Here is a 22127-nt window from a genome sequence, read left to right as displayed (position 1 = left end):
TCAGTTGTAAAAGTCAGGCTTTCATTATTACAAGTCACACCTCATTTCTCTAGCTAACTTTTGCCTGCCTAGTATTGTTTGGTAATCTCAGTAATTAAACTCCACACACTTCTTAGAGAAAGTTTAGTTATTTTGTCAACACAGATAAAAAGACTGCAAGAGATTCGTTTTTCACAGTTCTGGGTTTTTTTTGCAACATTTCCTTTGGCAACACAAAGTCAAAGTCAATTTCTAAAGCCTTTGTTCTTGGCATGCCACCTGTTATGCCCCTTCTAGTTAATAAGAAGCATGATTATTTATTGCTGAATTTTGATTAATTTGTAAAAACCTGTCATCTCATTTTAATTTTTCCCAATAAAATTTTGAACAAGGAAATGAGAATTTTTAAAGATCAGAATACATTTACATGCCATTTTTCTTCAAAGAAGTGGAAAAACAAACTAGAAGAAATGAGGATTTTTTTTTTTTTTTAAAGAATGGATGTTTTTAAAGCAGACTTCCCCATTCCCCCTGCTTCTTTCTCCAGTGTCAGCATTTTCCCCAGGACCTTGTTCATGTTGGGCAAGTGCTCCACCACTGGGCTAGAGCCTAAGCCTTTTAGTGTTGCCTCTAACATCTCAGAATTAGGGTAAAGTGAGCTTGATTGCTATTCACATTGTTACACACTAAAGATTTGCTTGCTACTGGCATAACAAATACTAAGTACTTAACTATCTCATTTAACCACTTTCCACATGGTAAAAAATGAGACTGAACTTGTTCCAAGAGCGTAAGTGATACAGCAGGAATTTCAATCCCACTCTATGAAGACTGAAGCTCTTTCTATCCAGCCCAAAACTGTGTGATAAACACTCAGTCCCAGAGCCTACAGTTCTAGCAATCCATTTTCATGCACTGAATTTTTGCAGTTCAATAGTCCATGTGACCCAGTGTCAAATACTGACAGAAGGCACAGGATCAGTTCCTCCTGTTTATTCACCCTGACCTCAACACAGCTAACAGTGATTTTCAAGTGAAAGTCTCACTCTGAAGCAGGACACAGTAGGGTAACTCTATAGTCCCAGCACTCACGAGGCTGATGCACACTGATCTCAAGCTCAACACTAGCCTCAACTACACATAAACCTCTACTTCTTTATCAAGACGATCTCAAATACAAACACAGAAACCAACAAACCAACTCAAAACAGAAAACACCACCTCAAACATTCTGCTCACTAACCATTACTATTAAGTTTAAAATAAAAATTCCTCTAAGGATACATAATAACTCACCTTAAAAAATGTCTAAAAATTAAACATGAAAATTGCCTTAAGAACTATAAGCCTGCCTGCGTATCATGATTAACAACAATTTTGAGGGCTTGGGGTATATTCTACAATACATTTAAATGGTCCTTTTTTTGATGGATATGTGGTTCTTTCCCATCTTCTTGATCATAAACGCAGCAGTAATTGAAGAACTTGTACACAGCTTCAGACTGTCAGAGTGCACCCTAGGATAAATTCCTTTTCTGTGGTGCTGACCTACAACTGCCAGTTCACTGTAGCACCAGGAAAGAGAAAACCAATGTGTAGATACAAGTACTGCTTTTCCTGTGAATAACTCACACTGAGAAGAGTAACTTCTCCAAATCAAGCTCCCCAACAAGGCCATCCAGAGGATAATCTTGTGATACCCCACATGCCCCTGTCTCTAACTAGAGTTCAAAGGAGGAGACTGGAAAAGAAAAGGTGGCTAGTCCCACCCAACCACCTTGCATGGGGTCTCAGTTCAAGACAGGGATTCAGACGACACCACCAACGACACCACCACCACCACACCACCCCCATTGCTAGATTATCACCCAATTCCATAAAAAGAAAGGCCACCCATCCGACAGACTGTCTAAGAGAGACATAGTTCCACAACTCACTTCTCTAAGTCACACGGACTGGTATTCTCTAGGTTCCTTCCAGTAAAGCCATCAGAGAAACAGAAGTACTAACTGAGGAGAAGAATTATTTATACACTATATTAATGAGTCACACTGGCCACTGTTCTAAGTATTGTACAAATAGAAGAGTGCTTCCAGGGCAATGAGGTGTCTCTGTGGGTAAAGGCACCTGTAGAGTAAACCTGTCAACCTGAGCTTGAGTCGGAAGCCCCAGACCTCTCCAGAAAGGTGGAAGAAGAGAAATGACTCCGCAAACTTGTCCTCTGACCTCCACACATAAGCTATTACATACATGCCTACATATAAACTTCATGTGCATGCATACACACACACACACACACACACACACACACACACACACACACAAAATGTGGGGAAAATGCTTTTAGCAAACTAAATATCCAAAAATGATTAATTTGTAAAAACTACAGAGAATTGGTCACATCACTCAGAAAAATCTGAAAAGCTGTTCCAAGAGAGGACACATTTCTACAAGGCTAATTTTTAACACTCTCATTCAGTTTCATTACATTGCTCCTATATGGACATGACTGAAGCAAAGAGGAAAATTTACGCAATTTTACCAAGGGTCTGGGTCAGATGCTACATCCAGCGTGGGATATCTTACGGGGGAAAAAAAATCTACGTACACTATGCTCTTATGCCTGTTAACTTTATTCCACTAAGACAAAATTCCATCTACTCAGCTACAGCTCTGTCAGGCATTCAGGACAGGAATAAATGTAGATACACCAAATTCTTTATTTCTATTTTATTTCTCTGGGATGAAATCCTATCTACATAGCTTCAGTTCTGTCCTGACACTCAGTTCCTCTTTGTCCCCTCTTTTACTGCCCTCTCATAGTCCTGCTAACAACTAAGCTCTTATGCTTCCAGCCTCATCTTCGTCCTCTGTTTCTTCACCCTCCATCTGTACTTGCTCTCTACTCCTGGCTCTGATGAACTCTACAAGAGTTCTGCCTTACCATCTACAAAACTTCTGTGTTCTTCCCTTCTCCCTGGCCATGCCATTCTGTCCTACAGAAAACACCTGTCCCTTCCTCCCCCTGGCCACTAGGTCCTCTGCCTCCTCAGGAATCTTGCTCCACCCTTGCTCCACCTTGATATGTAAAAACCTCTTTTCTTCTCAGTCAATTGCTCTGGAGAGCCACTAGGCCTCAAGGCAAGGGGATGGTCTAAGCTTCAATAGCACAAGAAACAAAGCTATGGTTTGCACCAGAGTGACCTTATCCAAGTACTGGCTGGGAACAGTGAAGTTCACACACACTTTCTATGGGAATTGTGAGCACAAGAAATTCGTAACAAGGCACAGCTGAATATTAAGCTGTGTAACACCAAATAGTTCATGCTAGGTGGCTTGCCACTTGACTGACCCTTGGCCTGGTCACGGTACAGCTTTGATGTACAGTTGGACTCCTTGTAATATTCTTGTGGCTCACCACAACAGAGCTCTATTATTCTGCAGAGAATGGAAAGCAGAGGCAACAGCAAACTACCAGAGGTTAAAATGTGAGCCCACACAGCTAACCTATCCTCTTCAGTAGGTATAAGGTACAATGAACAAATAAAACACCTAAAAGAAATGGGACCACTTACCTGCTTCTCTTTCTTCTGTATTTTCATTTTCATCAATTAAGGGAAGATTTTATTTCTATAAAACACAAAAAGGTAAAGATTATGATAAATCTCACACAAAACATTTAAAATTGCCTCCAAATAACTGTCCAACAATGCCCAGACCTCTAAGTCTACATCTAACTCTCACCAGACCAAATTTATTGTTCTAGATGGGATGAAGTAAAAGAAATACTGTTTTCGTAGATCAGGATTTTATAAAGGATGCTGGCATATCAAAGCTACCAGGTAACTAAAAGCAGAAACAAAAATAAATGGTATAACTTTATTGATGGGAATGAAGAGGAAAGGGTACTAACAGGTAAGCTTCATTCTTTGGGGGAAATAAAAGTTCAATATATAAGGTTTACCACAGAAAAATTATTCTAATAACAGAAATATAGACAATAGAAAAAGAGACCTCAATGGTTTAAAGTAACTTTGTCTAAGAGTGGGACACAGGTTGACACAGGGTAGAGGATAGCACTCTTTCATCTCATTATAAGTGTTCCTATGATACTGGATGTTTTAAAACCATGTAAATATATGACTTGGTAAACTGTATTACAATCATTCATTGTTTAAAGGGCTGTTTTCATTTTCTACTCAAGTCTGAAGCCATCATTCTCACTCCAAGCACAATGGCCTTTCTGTTACAATTCTTCAATATGACTTGTGAGCTCCTCAAGAGTCCAGCAACTGGTTTTCTAGGACAGGAAAGATCCCTGGTCCTGCTTGCATCACTAACTATAAGTACCACCTATGGGTCTCACACACAAACTGTAGAGGGATCATCGAATCCTGGCTACTGGCTCTAGGCTAGATTTAGAGACTGCCTAACACTTTACCAGAGGCATACAATCACATCAGAATTAATCACATCCATATGAATGTGATGTGCAGGCATTAGTAGACCTTTGAAATTAATGTGAAGTATTTGAAGTGGTAGATATGTGTTTCCTAGTTCAATTTAATTATTCCATATTATACTCATAAATCCTAACACCACTTCATAGTTCATAAGTATACATAACCACAGTTGGTCAATTTACCATAAAAATAATTTTTTAAAGTTAAAAGTACAACTTCTTAAGCTGTGGGCTATGATGACATACAGAGTTACAAAACTGAATGTAGTGGTCACAAAAATTTGGCAACTGTAAAAGGTTTCTGAATTGCAATTACCAGAAATTAGTCAAAATCAAATGTAAATCTAAAAGCTAGATTTCCTAGCAGTATTTCCCTACTTCACTGCAGCCTTGGTTTGGAACACACATTTGTTCTTTGCACTGTTGGGGAATATTATTTTAAGGTGTGTTACTTTTGTTTATGTTGCATTTGTTTAACTCTGTGAAGCTGTGTTACTGTGCCTCTAAAACACCTGATGGTCTAATAAAGGACTGAATGGCCGGCCAAAAGTGAGGCAGGGAAAAGGATAGGTGGGGCTGGCAGACAGAGAGAATATATAGAAGAAATCTGGGAGAGGAAGGAAGGAGGAGGGGGAGAAGGAGGACGACATTAGGGGCCAGCTACCTAGCTACACAACCAGCAATGGAGTAAGAAAGAAAGGTATACAGTAATAGAGAAAGGTAAAAGCCCAGAGGCAAAAGACAGAGGGGTTAACATAAGTTAAGAAAAGCTGGCAAGAAACAAGCCAAGCTACTAAGGCCAGGCATTTATAATTAAGAATAAGCCTCTGTGTGTGATTTATTTGGGAGCTGGGTGGCAGGCCCTTCAAAAGAGTAAAAAACAAACAACATTACACTGCACATACCATCACATTACATGGCACTAATGAAAACAACTATGATGCTACGCAGTGCAGTGCTTTCCAACTGTACAGTTTTATTCTTATAACAAAACACAATGGCTTTATTATAGAAAACTAAAACTTCAGTATTTTCCTATTAACCATTTTCCAGCATATAAACATCAAATTAATATATCTCTGAATTGTATTATATTAGAATTTGAGGGGTTTTTTTAAAGATTTATTTATTTATTATGTATACGGAAGAGGGTACCAGATCTCATTACAGATGGTTGTGAGCCATCATGTGGATGCTGGGAATTGAACTCAGGACCTCTGGAAGAGCAGTCGATACTCTTAACCTCTGAGCCATCTCTCCAGCCCCAGAATTTGAGTTTTTAAAATGCTGCTTGAGTTGCTGACTTGAGTTTCATAAAAAAGTGATTTAGTAAATTTTGGCTTGTGATTAGAACAAAATTTCCAGTATTTCTGAATGGCCCTAAACATTTCTGTCATGTTCTATGTACTATGCGCTTATGTGAAGCAGCATTCTCCACAATGACCATTATAAAATCAAACTATTGCTCAAGGGGTAGGGTGATGGCTTAGTGGATGTGATGCATGTGTGCAAACTCTAGGATCTGAGTCTGAACCCCGAACCTGTGCAAGCTGGGTGCAGTAGCATGTGCTCTTACAAAAAGATTCGAGGGAGAGAAAGGGGAATCCTCAGAAGCTCATATACAGCTATCGTGTAGAATGCAGCACAGCAGCTAACAACAACTAACAACAAAAAGAGACCCTGCATAGACACACAGAACAAACAAAAAGAAACCTTGTCTCAGACAAGGAAGGTAAGGACTGACATCTAAATTTGTCCTGACCTTGACACATGCCATGGCATACACATACACACATGCATACACAGAAACATACATACAGACAAAGAAGAATCACCTCTGAAAAAACACTGAAGATGCTCTATGTCTTTCAGTGCCATATATTCAGCTAAGATTTAATTCTTTATGTAAAAATAAACAACTACAACCATCTCATTAGTACATAATTTGCTTTCATCTTTGTAAGAGGTAAAATCACATGCACGACAAAAGTAGTTTTAAAGTAAATTCCTTGTAATATATTATCAAGTATTTATTATCAAATTTTGTGTACCTTTTTTATACACCTACATTCTGGAGTCATGAGTGGACAAAGTTAAAGATAATCTGCTCTAGTGGCTGACCTATCAGGGTGCTGCTATTTGACAAGAGCACCAGGGCCAAGGAGATAACAAGCTGGAAAGCAGGCAAGGCAAGGAGGAAGACTGTTGGCTTAGTTGGGAAAAGTGGAAGTCCCATGAATACATGATGCTTCTAAGTAAGTCCGAGTCAGCACTGAGGCAACAATTAGTCACCGCAAGACAACCATCAATCACAGAGAAAGAGTAACAGTTCTGAATCACAGCAGGTAAAACTTAAAAGAATACTCTTTAAACTACATTTCATCATAATTCTAGGTAAATCATGTTAACAGTTTTTTTCCCTTTAATTTCAACTTCAAATTATTAAACTCAGGAAAATCATCATTCTTAGCCACCACTACCATGTATTTCTTGATCATTACAGAAAAGCCAATATTCTCAACCTATCTCACAAACTACCACAAATTCTGAAATTAAGTTTAGAAAGTAATTACAGCTAATAAAAAGGGTACTATCATAACTAGACATATATACTAAAACTTCTGCCCAATAAAATGGAATCATTAAAAATATAGAAAAATTCTACCAGCACCAATAAAGCCCACAAAAGAACAATTGTTACTAACATAACTGTTTACTCGACACTTCAAAACGTGTTCTTAAGCACCTCACAATTAACAGACATCCTCACTTAAACTACCTCACATTTTAAAGGCTTTCTGATGACACACATTACAACACAACACAACCCAAACAAACAAACCCCACAACTAATCTCCTGTAATGCTGAATGCCATCACTAGGAATGGTTTGTGCTTTTGCACACATTAGAAATGGCTTTTATGGCCTATGTTGCTGTGTCACCATCATTCAGAAGTTGTGATTAGATCGTGACTCAATAAAGAACAAATCAAATAGCAAATTCAGAATCTCAACACTTAATTAAAAAGCATAATATAATACATTTCTGAAGGACCTGGATGTGTAAACCAGGAAATCTGTCTCAGGGGAAAAACTAACTTGTAAATCACATGAAAACTGAAGGACTCTCGGGCCCTCCTCACTGTATCCCAATAATTCTAAGTGCAGCGTGTAATTAATTACCTTCTCTGAACTATATATTGCTAATAACATAAAAGGCAAACAATATAAAAGTTCCCATTCCTTCCTATGCTCACCATGAAATATGCTTCTATTAAGAAAAAAAAATGAGTGTCAGGTTCCAGTAAGAACTTTTTGCATAGTTCATGAATTCTTCTTTTCAGTAATGTCTCTGCCATTTTCTAATTCTTCAATGTTGTACAATGCACACTTAAAAATAGAAAAACACCAGGTTCACACTATTCAACAATATATAGGTATCATTTAAATATTTTTAATTCAAAAATAAATTAAGTTTTTATGTTTAAAGATAAATTTTTAAAATAAATGTATTTTGTTTTTAAAGATAGGGTCTTACCACCCCTGACACTGCCTGGAGGGCCAGGACACAGAGGTGGGATAGCCTAGAGACCTAGAATAGAATCAAACACAACTGGCCAAAAAAAAAAAAAAAACCAAAACAAACCAGTGAAATGATTCTTAATGATATTCTACTATATTCATAGATTGGCACCTAGCCCACTGGTCATCAGAGAGGCTTCACCCAGCAACTGATGGAAACAGATGCAGAGACCCACAGCCAAATATTATGTGGAGCTCTGGAAATCCTGAAGAGGGAGAGGAAGAATTGTAGGAACCAAAGGCGTCAAAGATACCACAAAAGAAACCCCCACAGAATCAACTAACCTGAGCTCATAGGGATTCCGAAACTAAAGCAACAACCAGGGAGCCTGCACAGGACTGGCCTAGGCCCTCCAAACACGTCACAGTTGTGTAGCTTGGTCTTCTTGTGGGACTCCTAACAGTGGGAGCAGGGGCTGTCTCTGACTCTGTTAACTGCTTTTAAGTCCCTTTCCTCCTCCTGCGTTGCCTTGTCCAGCCTTAATAGAAGAGGAGATGCCTAGTCTCACTGCATCTTGATAGACCATGGGTGGTTGATATCCATGGGAGGCCTGCCCTTTCCTGAAGAGTAATGGAGGAGGAAGAGTCTCTCTATACTCCATGTTGTCTATGCCCTCACTAACACCATTTTATTACTAGTAAGAGTATTTCTTCCCTGAAATGCTGACACATAATTCTCAATCTTAAGACTTCAACCCTTTAATACAGTTCCTCATGTTGTGATGACCAACCATAACATTATTTTCACTGCTACTTCACAACTGTAATTTTGCTACTGTTATGAATTGTTATGTAAATATCTGATATGCAACCCCTGTGAAAGGGTCATCTGACTCAAAGGGGTCACAACCCACAGTTTGAGAACCACTGTGCTAACAAAAGTAGATGCTTTTTGGTAGGTACTGTGATTTTTTTTTTTTTAAACAAAACAATACCCTTAAATGTAGAACAGAGTCTGCATAAGCAATATGTTTCTTAGTCCATGTCTATTGATCTGGCATTATTTATTTTGCAGCATAATCCAGCAATACTGAACACCTACCTACAGGTCCTAACACCTGCCCTGGTCACTCAGGTCCTGCTCAGGCCATCTACCTGGAAAATTCTTCCAACACCCTTCCTTATATGGTATCTTAGCCTTCAAACTTGACTCTAGGCTATGTTCTCTGACTCCTCCACATCCCATCATTTTCCCAGTAATCCCCTGGGAAACACCTGACTAGTGGTAAGTTTCTAAGACATCATGTCCTCTTGCTGTTTCGATTATTAGTGAACAACAGGCAGGAAGGCATTTTCCTTGGGCTTCAAGAGCACTGCTGCAATGTCCTTCCACCACTTCTGGTGAGATCTAAGCCTTTCTCATTCCTGCTCATTTATAGGGAGCATTCTCTTTCCTCTTCAAAGCCTTCAGAAACATGTTTTTCACAATAATATGCCTTGGAACTATTTTTCCCACAATGTTGGTACATTCTTTTACAATCTAGAAATGTAGGTCCTTTCAAATAGAAAGATCTTGTATTATTTTTTCCTAATTTCCTCCCTACTGCGTTCTTTGAATGGAATGCCTGCTCTGTATATGAATGGTGGGCCTTCCAATTCAAAGGCACACTTTTAATTTGTTCTCATTTATATTCGTTCTTACATTTTCCTCCCTTTGTCCTGCTCCATCTCTTGCTCTACTTTGTGGGAAACCTCTTCAACTTTATTTTATAACTCTTTGTTTTAAATGGCTAATTTTTAAACATTCAGTAATATATTTTTGTGCTCTGGTGTTTTTATTATCTTCTAAGCTTATTGCCAGCTAACTAACAACAGAAGGGTGTTTGTTCAAATGACAAGTAGCCATTCTTGCCTTTCAAAGACAACCATATGATCTAGTGGACATGTTTTTGTGCAACTATAATATATAACTGGAGTGAGGAAAGGCTTTTTGCTTTAAAGGTTTCCTTGTACTTGATCTGTGGGTGAGAAGTTGTATTTAAAGGTAGCCCAGTTCCAAATATACTTAAGGGCTTAAACAATCCATGAATATGCAGTGCTGGGGGATTAACTGTCTTGTACATGTTATGCAAGTATTCCACCACTGAATGACATCCCAAACCCTTGGGTTTTGATACAGAATCTCTCTATGCAGCCTAGGCTGGACCATAACTCTCCATCCTCCTGCGTCTGCATCTTGAATGCTAAGATTCTAGACCCTGTCCCATCACATTGGGCTTTCCCCTCCTGTTGATGATGGGAATGGACAATGGGTAATCTATAAGCTACATCAAGTAGCCCCACCTATTAGGATGTACAGTTCATATATTAGACCTCCTTGAGTATAACTCAGGCAGATATTTGATCTTCACTATCTCACAGAGATAAGATAAACTCATGACTACAGTCAACAATTGTTTGCATCTATAGGACTAAAGGAGGACCAACAGGACAAACACATCTGTTCTCACTGCTTCTGCATGTATTTAGTAAATCAACAGAACATTAACATCATACATGGATTTGTCACAAGTGGATTAAAGGGAAGCTATCACTGAATGAGAAACTTTTGAAGCTTAGATTAAAAATCTATCTCTTCTACTGGATTAGTGCCTAATTAGGAACACTTGCTAAAGGTCTCAAGTGAGGAACCACTAATGCTATCCCCATTTCCAAACTTTGACAATCCTTGCAGGAAAGAATATATTATCACCAATATTAACTTAAAACTACACTCTTGGGGGCTGGAGAGATGGTAAAGCAGTTAAGAGTACTCAGTGCTCTTGAAGAGGATCCAGTTCAGTTCCCAAGCACCTCATTGGGTGATGAAGTTACCTGTAACTCTAGCTCCAGGGAGATCCTCTGAGGCACCTACACTCATGTGCACACACCCACACACAGACACATATGCACACAAATAATAATCTTTAAAAAATAAATCTTTAAAAAACTACTCTTCAAAAGAAAAGTGTTCAAAACATTCCATGTTTTAAAAAAAGCTTTGATCTCCTGAAGGTAGATAGTGTAAACACAAAGAGTCATGATTTTAAACCTTGTCTGTAAGAAGAAATAACCAGCAGTAAAGGCAATAACAGGAACCTTCCGAGGACACCTAGAAACTCTTGTTACTGGACTAAAGTACTATATAAGAGGTTTGCTGTAGACTGTGAACTGCAAGGTTTTTCTAACTGGATCACTGTCCTCAGGCTATTTAATCACTACTGACTTTATCCAGTGTCTTCTGTTGCTAGAATTCTTTTCTATAATCTTGACATAAGTGTATGGAAGCATTTCAGTAATATCAGGCATGACACATTGTATAGAAACTTCAGTAATGTCATGTACACAGAATCAGAACTGACTGTGGCATAACTGTGCACACAGTCAAATTTTTTTTTCTTTTTTATTATGTGTATGTGCATGTTGAGTGCAGGTACCCACAGAAGTCAGAAGAGGGTTTCAGATCCAACTCAGAGCTGTAGTTACAGATTCTGACACACCAGATGTAGGTACTGAAAACTAAACTCGAGCACTTTTAATCACTAAGCCAAATCTCCAGCTCCACAGCCAATGTTTTAACGAGACCATTTGCATATGTGGATAAATCTCAATCTCAAATACCAGCTCATCTCTTCCACTTGAGAAAATAATTTCTTACTACTAATCTGGTGATAAAAATCCACATGCTTGGTAGATCACTACTATAGACAGCATCAGAAATGACTAGGCCCTTACAGAGCTATCAAAATCACATCAGGGCATTTAAAACCTGCCTTTGCTTCCTTCCTATCTTTAGACTGATATCATAATGCCAACAGGTGACAATCAGGAATGAACACATTTGTACACAGAACTGAAAAAAAACAGTCCACTGATAGCCAAGCCCACTCAAGATTCAGAGTCCTGAAAATTCAAGTGACAATCCCATGTGAGGAGACAAAGGGTTTTTACCAATGACTTCTACAGTCAGCCTCTGAAGGACCCACCAATTAACATGCTACCTCTGTCTCCTAACATTTTAATGCCTTCAGTAGAACAGTAACATGTATAGACTTGGAAGTAAAGTTATCTAAGTTCTGAATACAAGCATACTTTGGTCAATTATCAAATCTTCCTGGGTCTGTTTCAATTACAGAACATGTATAAAAACTACATGGATTTTAAAAAAGTTATTCTATTACATCAAAGTAAGTCACCTACACAAAGTAACTTAAACATGCCAGGGCATCAAAAATGATTTAAGATATTTCCTCTGTTTACCAAGAAAGCATATACAAATACAAAAGTTTCTCAACTCCAAATATAAATTCTAGAAAGCTACTGAACATCTAGAAAGTGACCCAAGATGACTCGGAGGGCAAAGACATCTGTTGCCAAGCCCAATGACCTGTACTTGACCCCTGGATCCTCATGATGGCTAGAAAGAGAGAACCAATTCACACAAATTGTACCCTGACCTTTACTTACATGCCATATATGCACACACATTACAAAAATTATTTTAACTATTAGACATTTTTAGAATATAGTTATAAAATAGAACTACACAGACGAACCTCAAGTGTACTATGCTGACTGAAAGAAGCAACTAAAGAGTGTATATTCAGTGATTTCATTTATATGACATCCTGAAACACAAACTGAAAGCCATGGCTACCTGACTAGAAATTAAAAATACTCCAAGGAGTATTTAGTAAATAGAAAATTGCAGTTGGGACATGTGCAAAAGGCAGAACTGTGGCAGAGGATAATTTCACTCCTGACTACAAGAAACAGGAAGCAATTAAGACAGCTTGAAATAACTATCGTTCAGGAGGACACTAGAACATACCTCAGACAATATGGATGGATCTTTCCAGTAACATTACACAAAAAAGAAACTTTTATATAAATTCATATAATACCTAAGTATGGATAAAGATTTAAGGGATGCAACTATAATTCTGTTCATTTAAATTCATCAAGTCTTCCATTATATCATAATTTTGAATTTTAAACCACTGTTATAGAACAATTTATGGTAAGAAAATCTAACTAGTACTGATCCAAGACACCCAGAAACAAAGCAAATGAGTTAGCAGCAATCCTAACTAACCTGTAGACTTCTCAGCAGTAGACTGGTTTTTCCCCTAGTTCTACAACTCTGCTACATTGAAGTACAACTTCTAAAAGCTCAAGGTTTCCCCATGCTGTCTTTGTTTAAAGGAAATAAACTGTGAATCTGACACAAACTTTCTCAGTTTTACAGGTGAAATCCTGAGACCTAAATATTTTCCTATCTTTATCAAACCACCTATGCAAACCAAGGGAGATGCTTCACCCTGATGGATTTGGACACTGCAGTCTCCCATAAGCTGTTCAACCTTGGGCCTTGAGAACTGCTGTTTAACAGATAACAAGAACAATAAACTCTAAATTTTTAAAGATGAGAAACAGTTCTCAAACCTCTCTCATTCCCAATTCCTCCTTCCCTGGAACCTATAAAGAAGAGTGTTCTGAGGTCAAGGGGCAAACATGACACAAGATGCTGCATGATGTGACGCTCTTACAAAATCAAGCAGGGTGGTGCATGACTATGATCTCAGAAAAAGCAGAAGGGGTGCCACAGATTCCAGGGCAGTCTGAACTATACAGTGAGATGCGCCCACCCCCCCAAAAAAAGTTCTGGCAGAAGCAAATAAAGTCAGCTTTGGGAGCAAGGTGACGGAGCAGCTAAACAGAAAACCCCTGCTCAGTAGAAAGTTTGAAAAACAAAACATTTGTTTCTCCAAATCTAAAGGCAGACGCTATAGGCAATAGGATAATACTTCGGATGACATTGCCTCTTTAGGTGTTACTAAGGCAAGCCACTAAAATCTCCTAATTCTACCCCTACATTATACATAACTCATTTAATTTGCATCCGTATTGGTATAGTTTGGTCACTCATTTTAATTTCATAGTATACTTGCAAATAAAATATTATTAGAACTACTGACTTCCAACACCTAAATAATTACTTACTTAGACATAACAATCAACAAGTTTTCAGATTGACACAAAACACTATCTTTTGAGACAACTGGTCTGAGAAACAATAGAATTCATGCCAAAAGAGCCATAAAGAAAATACCAGTTACATTCTTGGCAAACTCTCAAATCAAAGGGCAGTTTAAAATATCAACTTAACTACAGTACCCTCAGCAGAAGCCCCACATTTCTGGCATCTCCAACACCCTGGGATTCCCCACTGCAATTCAGGCCTCACTTCCACAGCTTCACACATGTCTTGTCAGGGACTCCCCATGGGAATCTGACCCAGCTACACACTGCCTGGCCTCCTAGACTTTCCTTAACAATCTTGGTGTAAGCCTCTAAGACTCAGTAAGTCTTATATTCTACATGCCAACAAACTGACCACCACATAGATGTTACCAAGTCCTGACACTAGCTTGAGTGAAGTTCAGCTGCTTTGGACCATGGCTGTAATAGCCTCTGATTGCCTAGACAGCTGAACCTGGGAAAACATTTCCCGAGGCTACCCTCGTGAGAACACTAACTTTTTAAAAGTAAATAAAGTCTTTCAAATGAATTTGGAGTTTTCGATCCTGGGAGTCTAGGTGAGTAAGGCCATACCCTATTCCTGAGAGTTTCAAAGCACCCTTCCTGCAGTCCCAGGACAGGGTGTGTGGCTTCTCTTTGAAGCCACTAATCTCTTTAGCAACTACTGTAGTCAGCAACTTTAAGGTGCTGCTTTTCTGGCCAACTAGGCATTTTCACATCTTTCTGGATCAATTTTCTTCCAATTCTCACTGTAAGCCTGGCTAAAAGCAGCCAGTAATAACCACAACAATACCGTGCTATTCTGAAATTTCTACTACCACATTAATCCTTGAATCATCCTCACTCAACATATTTCAGGGCAGGGGCAAAAAAAAAAAAAAATGACTAGAACTTAGCAAGAATGAACTCTAGTCCAATTCCCATCAGAATCTTTATGAGCTAGGCCTTCACTGTCCACAGTTCTATCAAAATTCTGATTTTCTGAACTACCACCAGAATCTCCCATTATGCTCTACTGATAGCATTCTAGAGCTTTTCTACTTTGTATTTCCAAACTTTTTAAAATTCCTCTCAAAAAAAAAAAAAAAAAAAAAAACAGTTCTGCAGGTAAAGAACCATATGGCCAGGTCTAGTCACACTGATCACTCCACTCCACTTTTCTGGTACCACTCTTCTTATGTCAATCACTTTGCATCCATGTAACCACAACCTGACAGAACTTAAGGAATGACTTATTTGGGCTCCTGGCTGCCGTCTCCTGAGGGTCCCATGCCAGGGAAGGCAGGTAGAGTAGCACCAAGGGGGTGGAAGTTGTGACAGAATCTTTTACAACATAGAACAGGAAGTGGAAGGAGAGGGAGAAACCACAGAAACATTCAAAAGCTTGCCCCATTTACTCACTTTTGCTGGCTGTTCTATCACTTCCTCAAAGTTCCACTGCTTCTCCAAGCAGCACCAAGAGCTGAAAACCAAACACTCAAAACATAAGCGTGTCTGGGAACATCTGATTCAGACTGTAACAATGATAACCGGGTGGCTCCAAAAAAAAAAAAGACAGGAACAAAAACCCCTCAGAAGGTGCTATTCAAGAGTAGACAAGTACAACAGAAGGGGTTGGAGAAAAGGCTCTGAGGACTTGCTGTGCAAACGTGAGGATGTGACTTCAGATGCCCAGTCTGTGCCTTGAAAATTACCTCTTAGGCAGTCATAACCAGTGAAGAGTTGGTTTCACTGGATATGTGTGATGAAAACCAAGGAGGTCCATATATGAAGAAAACCTAATTATTTTTTCATAGTTTTCAGTTTTTATACACACACATAAACATCTTCCGTCTTCTTGAGATGTGGGTCTTGCTATACAGCCTTGGTTGACTCTGAACTTGAGATCTTCCTGCCTCAGCCTCCCAAGTATGAGAATTACAGGTGTGCAATGATGCTGTCCAGATAAATACATAATTTTACTGATCATCTTTTAAAGTCTCATGGCTTTCTTAAGAGCTCACAAAATAAGTAGTCAATTCATGTTAATATTTTGTTAATTTCTTGTTGTGTTCCCATGCACACACGTGTAGATGTAACCAACCGTCTTATTAAGTAAGAAACACAGAATCATGCAAAAAAGAAAGCCAAGAGATCAGAGCTAAGAGCCTTACCATCTGCTGCTAGCCTCTTCAGCCAAGAGACCTCTCCAAAAGGGAGCTACTTCCTATCTGTTTGTCTTTATAGACTTTCTGTTCTACTTTCTCATTGGTTGTAAACCCAACCACATGACTGCCTCGTCACTGCCTGTATGTACAGCCCTCCAGGTCTTCTATGGTATTGAGATTAAAGGTGTATGTCTTCAATGCTGGCTGTATCCTTGACCACATAGAGATCTACCTAGCTCTGCCTACCAAGTGCTGGGATTAAAGGTGTGCGTCATGAATGCCCAGCTCTGCTATGGCTTGCTATTAGCTTTGACCCCCAGGCAACTTTATTTATTAACATACAAATAAAATCACATTTCAGTACAATTAAAAATATCACCATATTTCCCCTTTTCTATTTAAATAAAAAGAAAAAAGGAAAAAGGTTATAACTAACGTAAGAAAAACTATATACAAAAGTACAATAACTATATACAATATATACAAGTAATAAATACCTAAACAATGTCTAGTCCGTTTGTATTTGACAAATTCAGAGAAAATAATTCCATTATCTATCCTATTTTGGTAAGTACAAAATGTACCTAATTTACTTTCTATCCTAACTAGTCTTCAACTATAACTAACTAATCTTCAACTATAACTAACTAATCTTTACCTAACTAATCTTCAACTCCCTCAGAGATCCAAGAAGGAAATAATATTAGCTAACAAAAATAAAAACAGGAAGTGCATGTAAGCAACTTTCAAAAATTTATAAGTTGACAGAAACAGCCAGCTGCCTGGACAGTCACCTGAGGTTTCTCCGCAGTGTTGGGGTATCATCTTCAGCCTATAGGCTTAGCGTATCTGACAGACTCATTTGTGAAGTAGGATGTACACAAGGTCAACAGTTCAACCTCACATTGGGTGAAAGCAGTCCATGTACCAGAAACACCTGAATTCCACTAGTGTCATGTCATGATTCAGGATTTTAAATTCTGGAAATTGTTGATGGTTTTTTAATTTAGCTGTCCATTTTTCTTGGCTGTGTATATATGGCTTCATCTCAGCATCCTGTTCTCCACATCCCTCTATTAAATGCCAGTCTACTATTGAGAGGCGTGAGCTTAGTTACTCTTCAAGAATAACTGTTTCAGCTGCTGTTCCATTGCACATCAGAAGCCATCGGCCCACTACTGCCTGTTCAGCTGCCTTCGAAGAAAAGGGCACTGTACCTTTTCCAGATTGCAAAGGCCACTTCAGGAATGGTGCCATATTGTCCTGGCCTCAGAAGACGCCTTTTGATAAAGCCATAACCACACTTGTTTTGGCAAGAATCAGTAGTCCTTTGTTTCGTGTCCTGTCTGTCCTGTTTGTCAACAGTTGATTCGAGGATACTTTGTTGTCCAGTGGCTAACTTTTGCCACAATGAAAGTTAACTCCATATGCAGTTTCTTCAATGCCCATATTTTCTCTGAAGTAGACTGGTACTGCTAGGAGCCGACATAACTCATAGTCATAACAAAAAAGAAAAAAAAAATTTGGAACAGTACACAAGCCCATCTCCTTCACCATCAGACCTGAGGAGGCTTTCTCATCTTTTTTCTGTAGTTCGTATTCCTATCAATGACTACTGTTCAAATCAACAGCTTAATGTGACAGTTCAGATTTTGGGTGATCTAGCAATTTTCTTATCCACAGAGCATAACCTTTTATCAAATCAATGCAAAGTAAGCATAATTCAAACAAACTATAAAGCTTTAAAAGGCAGTAACTATTCTATAATAGAATACACTCACCCAAATTATTCACTATTCACACCCAAATTAACATTTCATAGCAATAAAGTAAAAACAGAATCACATCTAACAAAAGAGGGGAAAAGGATTACTTAAGTTTGTTAAAATATGAGAGAACATGGGCTGGAGAGATGGCTCAGAGGTTAAGAGCACTGACTGCTCCTTCAGAGGTCCTGAGTTCAATTCCCGGCAACCACATGGTGGCTCACAGCCATCTGTAATGAGATCTGGTGCCCTCTTCTGGCCTGCAGACATACATCCAGGCAGAAGACTGTATACATAATAAATAAATAAATCTTCAAAAAAAATATGAGAACATTACTACAACAGCAACACACACAGATAAAAACAAATCAAACAACCACTAAGTCAGGGCTAGCAAGATGTTTCAGTGGGCAGGGGTACTTCCTGTCAAGCTTGTTGACTTAAGGTAGATCCCTGGAACCCACATAAAAAAGAAAACATGACACCCACAGTTATCCTCACCCCCATACACACATCATGACACACATGCCTGTTGGGGAATATCCGTTTACACTGTGAAGATATGTCACTCTGATTGGTTTAATAAAGAGCTGAATGGCCAATAACTAAGCAGGAGAAAACAGGCGGGACTTCCAGGGAGAGAGAGCTCTGGAAAGAAGAGAGGCAGGGATGGCAGGGACAGCAACGAGACTCTGAAAAAGTTGGACATATGGTACAGAGCAGAGGTAACTGAGCCATGGTGACAGAATGTAGATTAATAAATTAATGAATAAATTAATTAATAAAAGACAGGTTAGTTTAAGTTTTAAGAGCTAATTGGAAAAAAGACTAAGCTAATGCCATGCTTTCATAATTAATATTAAGTCTCCATGTCGTTATTTGGGAGCTGGCAATCCAAAGATAGTCTGACAAGAAAGCTCACTACACATGCCCACATATGCATGTGCTATGTCTATAGCTATTAAGATACGAGGTATAGACAGTTCAGGATGGTAGCATATTGTATAATCCCAGCCCTTGAGAAACGGAGGCAACACTGGCTACATAGCTGAGTTCCAGGCTGCTGTGACTACTTACAGTGATTCTGTCTTGAAAAAATTAAAACAAAAATAACAAGACACTAGCTGCTGAGCTGGAGAGAGGCTCACTGGTACTTAAGAGTATGTACTATTCTTCCAGAGGGCTCACAGCCACTTGTAACTCCAGATCTGGGGCATCCAAGACCTCTGGCTTCTATGGGCATCTGCACTCCTGTGCACATACTCCCACATAAACATATATAATTAAAAATAATAAAAAATAATAAAGATACTATCTGTGGGCCTTCTGCTACAAAGATATGTCCTAAGATCTACTTCTGCAGGTGTGTGCAGAGCAATTACTTTATGAAGATAAATAGGGCTCACTGGCCATGGAGTGTGGTGATATTGTGTCTCCCAATATATTGTGCACCTTAATAAACTTATCTGGGGTCAGAGAACAGAACAGCCACTAAATAGACATAGAGGCCAGAAAATGGTGGCATACACACCTTTTAATCCTAGCATTCTGGAGGCAGAGGTCCATCTGGATCTCTGAGTTTAAAGCCACACTGGAAACAGCCAGGCATGGTGACACACATCTTTAATCCCAGGAAGTGATGGCAGGAAGTAGAAAGGTATATAAGGTGTGAGGAACAGGAACTAGAGCCTGGTTAAGCTTTTAGGTTTTTAGCAGCAGTTCAACTGAGATTCATTCTGGATGAGGACTCAGAGGCTTCCAGTCTGAGGAAACAGGATCAGCTGAGGAATTGGCAAGGTGAGGTGGCTGTGGCTTATTCTGCTTCTCTAATCTTCCATCATTCACCCCAGTAACTGGCACCGGGTTTGTTTTTATTAATAAGACCATTTAAGATTCGTGCTACAGTAGGGCACAGACTCAAGCCATCTGCCAGAGTTCTCATGGCCTTTCCACATTTGAATTTTAAAAGTAATGAATAACTATAAAAATAATCCTACCTCCAAATCATACTGTATCATCAGTAATGCAGGAAAAAGTAACACGGTATAATACCAGTATACACAAGCAAAACCCACAATGTAGGTAGAAGCGGCCAGTCTCCACAACAAATAAAGTGCATTAACATCTAAATGGGGGAGGCTATCATCAATTTAAAAACAAAACAAAAAAACTGAAGAGATGCGCCAATCAATCAAATGCTTTCTGTGAACTTTATTTTGACTCAAAGAATTAGCTGTAAAAAGTCATATTTAAAAAATAATAATAAAGAAAAAGATTCAGTTTTAGATAATAAGAGATTAGGGTTAATTTTGTAGGGTATGACAGTATGGTTTTCTAAAAAGTCCATACCTGACAGATGTACATACTAAACAATTAATAGGTGAAATGACAGGTTGATGGAACCTATCATTAGAGAAGGGACAGATAAAAATAAATGATAAGATTCATTGTACTATTCTACTTCTGTGTCATTTAACTTTTTCTTAAAAATATTCTTAAGAACTAAAGAAAGGACAAGAACCTAAAACCCTAAATTTGGCCACCATCCAACAGGCATGTAAAACTGTGGAGCCCCTCAGTATATAAATCAACAGGAGGCTGATGCTAATGGTCTCCATCAACTACAGGAAAGGATCTGGGCAAGCTTCTTTGTCAAGAGAGAATTCATTCCAGCATGTGCCAGGAGAAGAATGCAGCCACTGAGGTTGAAGTGGAAGCCAGAAGTATTAACAACTTCCAAACTCTCCCAATCAATCTCTATCTACCCAGAGAAGTCATTCAAGGAAACTGAAATAAGACAAGACAGTTTCAAAACACCATATGTAAGTTTATTTCCAGGTCTTTAGGGGTTATCTCTGTACTGTTTAAGATTCTCCAATATTCATATAAATAAATATAATTGTACAAGTTGAAGGAATCACCTCTTGTACAGTAAAAATATCACTATGGTTTAAAAAAAAAGCAAACTTAAACTAATTACTGCTCCATGTCCATTGCTCTCCACTTAGCAGAGGCTATTCAGTATGACCTCATCCTGGGTGTTGGTGGAGCTGGAGCATTAATTGACTGTATTACAAACTTGCAAGTTAAATATATCACCTATTTTTCATTCAAACTTCACATAATAGTAGTCTGCTGCACTTACATAATATTAGAGGGCACTACTCAAATGCTTTAACCACTAATAAAATACAGATTAGTTCAATAATTCAGGTACCAAAGAATCTCTCATCAGGCAAGGAAAATAATGAATCCAAAATACTTCACCTTGCAAGACTTCTTTGAATATCTTTTATCAATTTATCCTCCCCTATTTATTGCTCTTCTCTGTTGTTTGTACCTGAACACAATTTGGTTAGTGATGGAGGTAAAAAGAGAACCTATAAAATCAAACAACACATGATGCTTAAAGAAAAGAATGACTATAGCATTAACATGTAATGGAAAATAAACTATATATACACTAACACATTTGATTGTAGGGAAAGTCATCTGGGGATCAATTTCTCTTGGATATCTGCTTTGTTGTTGTTTGAGATCTTAGTCTTTTGGGAACAGGACAGATTATTCTACCCCAGAAAACAGAAAGGAACATTACCACTAGCAAGGTAGAATTAATTAGCTCAGTTCCCTCTCTGCCTTTAATATTCCAAGCAAAGGTGTTACTTCCTTAATTAATACTGAAGTAGCTATATTTACCCACACTACGATTTAGATGGTATTCGGTTATTAAAAGCCCTCTACTTAAAGAACTTGGCTTCTAAGAATCTGAGGTTGGATTTGCCTTTCTAATATTCACTGTTAACAGTTAAGATGCCAGAAGGCAGCAAACTTCACTGTACATAATAATCTCACAAAATAGGAACTATTAGAAGCTCAATGAGAACCAAAGAATGGAAGGACTGGAAGATCAAGCACTCCCCACCCACTATCAAAGATAGCTAGGCAAGGTGGCACATATCTCTAATTTCAGCACTAAGGTGTCAGAAGCAGAAGGATCAGGAGTTCAAGGCTATCGGCTACATGGAGACTCTGGTTCAACACACACACACACACACACACACACACACCAAACAAATAACTGTGATGGTTAATTTTGGTTGTAAAGTTGACTATATCTGGAATCAACTGAGATCCAAGTAGCTAGGCATACCTGTGAGGGATTTTCTT

At 38.5% G+C, this 22127-nt stretch overlaps 1 protein-coding gene across 3 annotated transcripts in view; it reads right to left on the bottom strand.

Moving 5' to 3' along the window:
* Chd6 (chromodomain helicase DNA binding protein 6) overlaps positions 1-22127 on the bottom strand; it is a 186617-nt gene that overhangs the window by 132914 nt on the left and 31576 nt on the right. For all 3 annotated transcript variants that reach the window (XM_006971044.4, XM_076571225.1, XM_042276720.2), the window contains exon 2: positions 3555-3609. In XM_006971044.4, coding sequence (XP_006971106.3) covers positions 3555-3587 — 33 coding nt within the window. In that variant the 5' untranslated portion in view covers positions 3588-3609. The remainder of the gene's footprint in view (positions 1-3554; positions 3610-22127) is intronic.

Source organism: Peromyscus maniculatus, chromosome 4 (assembly GCF_049852395.1).
Source record: "Peromyscus maniculatus bairdii isolate BWxNUB_F1_BW_parent chromosome 4, HU_Pman_BW_mat_3.1, whole genome shotgun sequence".
NCBI classification, from domain to species: domain Eukaryota; kingdom Metazoa; phylum Chordata; class Mammalia; order Rodentia; family Cricetidae; genus Peromyscus; species Peromyscus maniculatus.
Note: the sequence above shows the minus strand (reverse complement) of the source record. Positions and strands in the feature narration are given on the sequence as shown.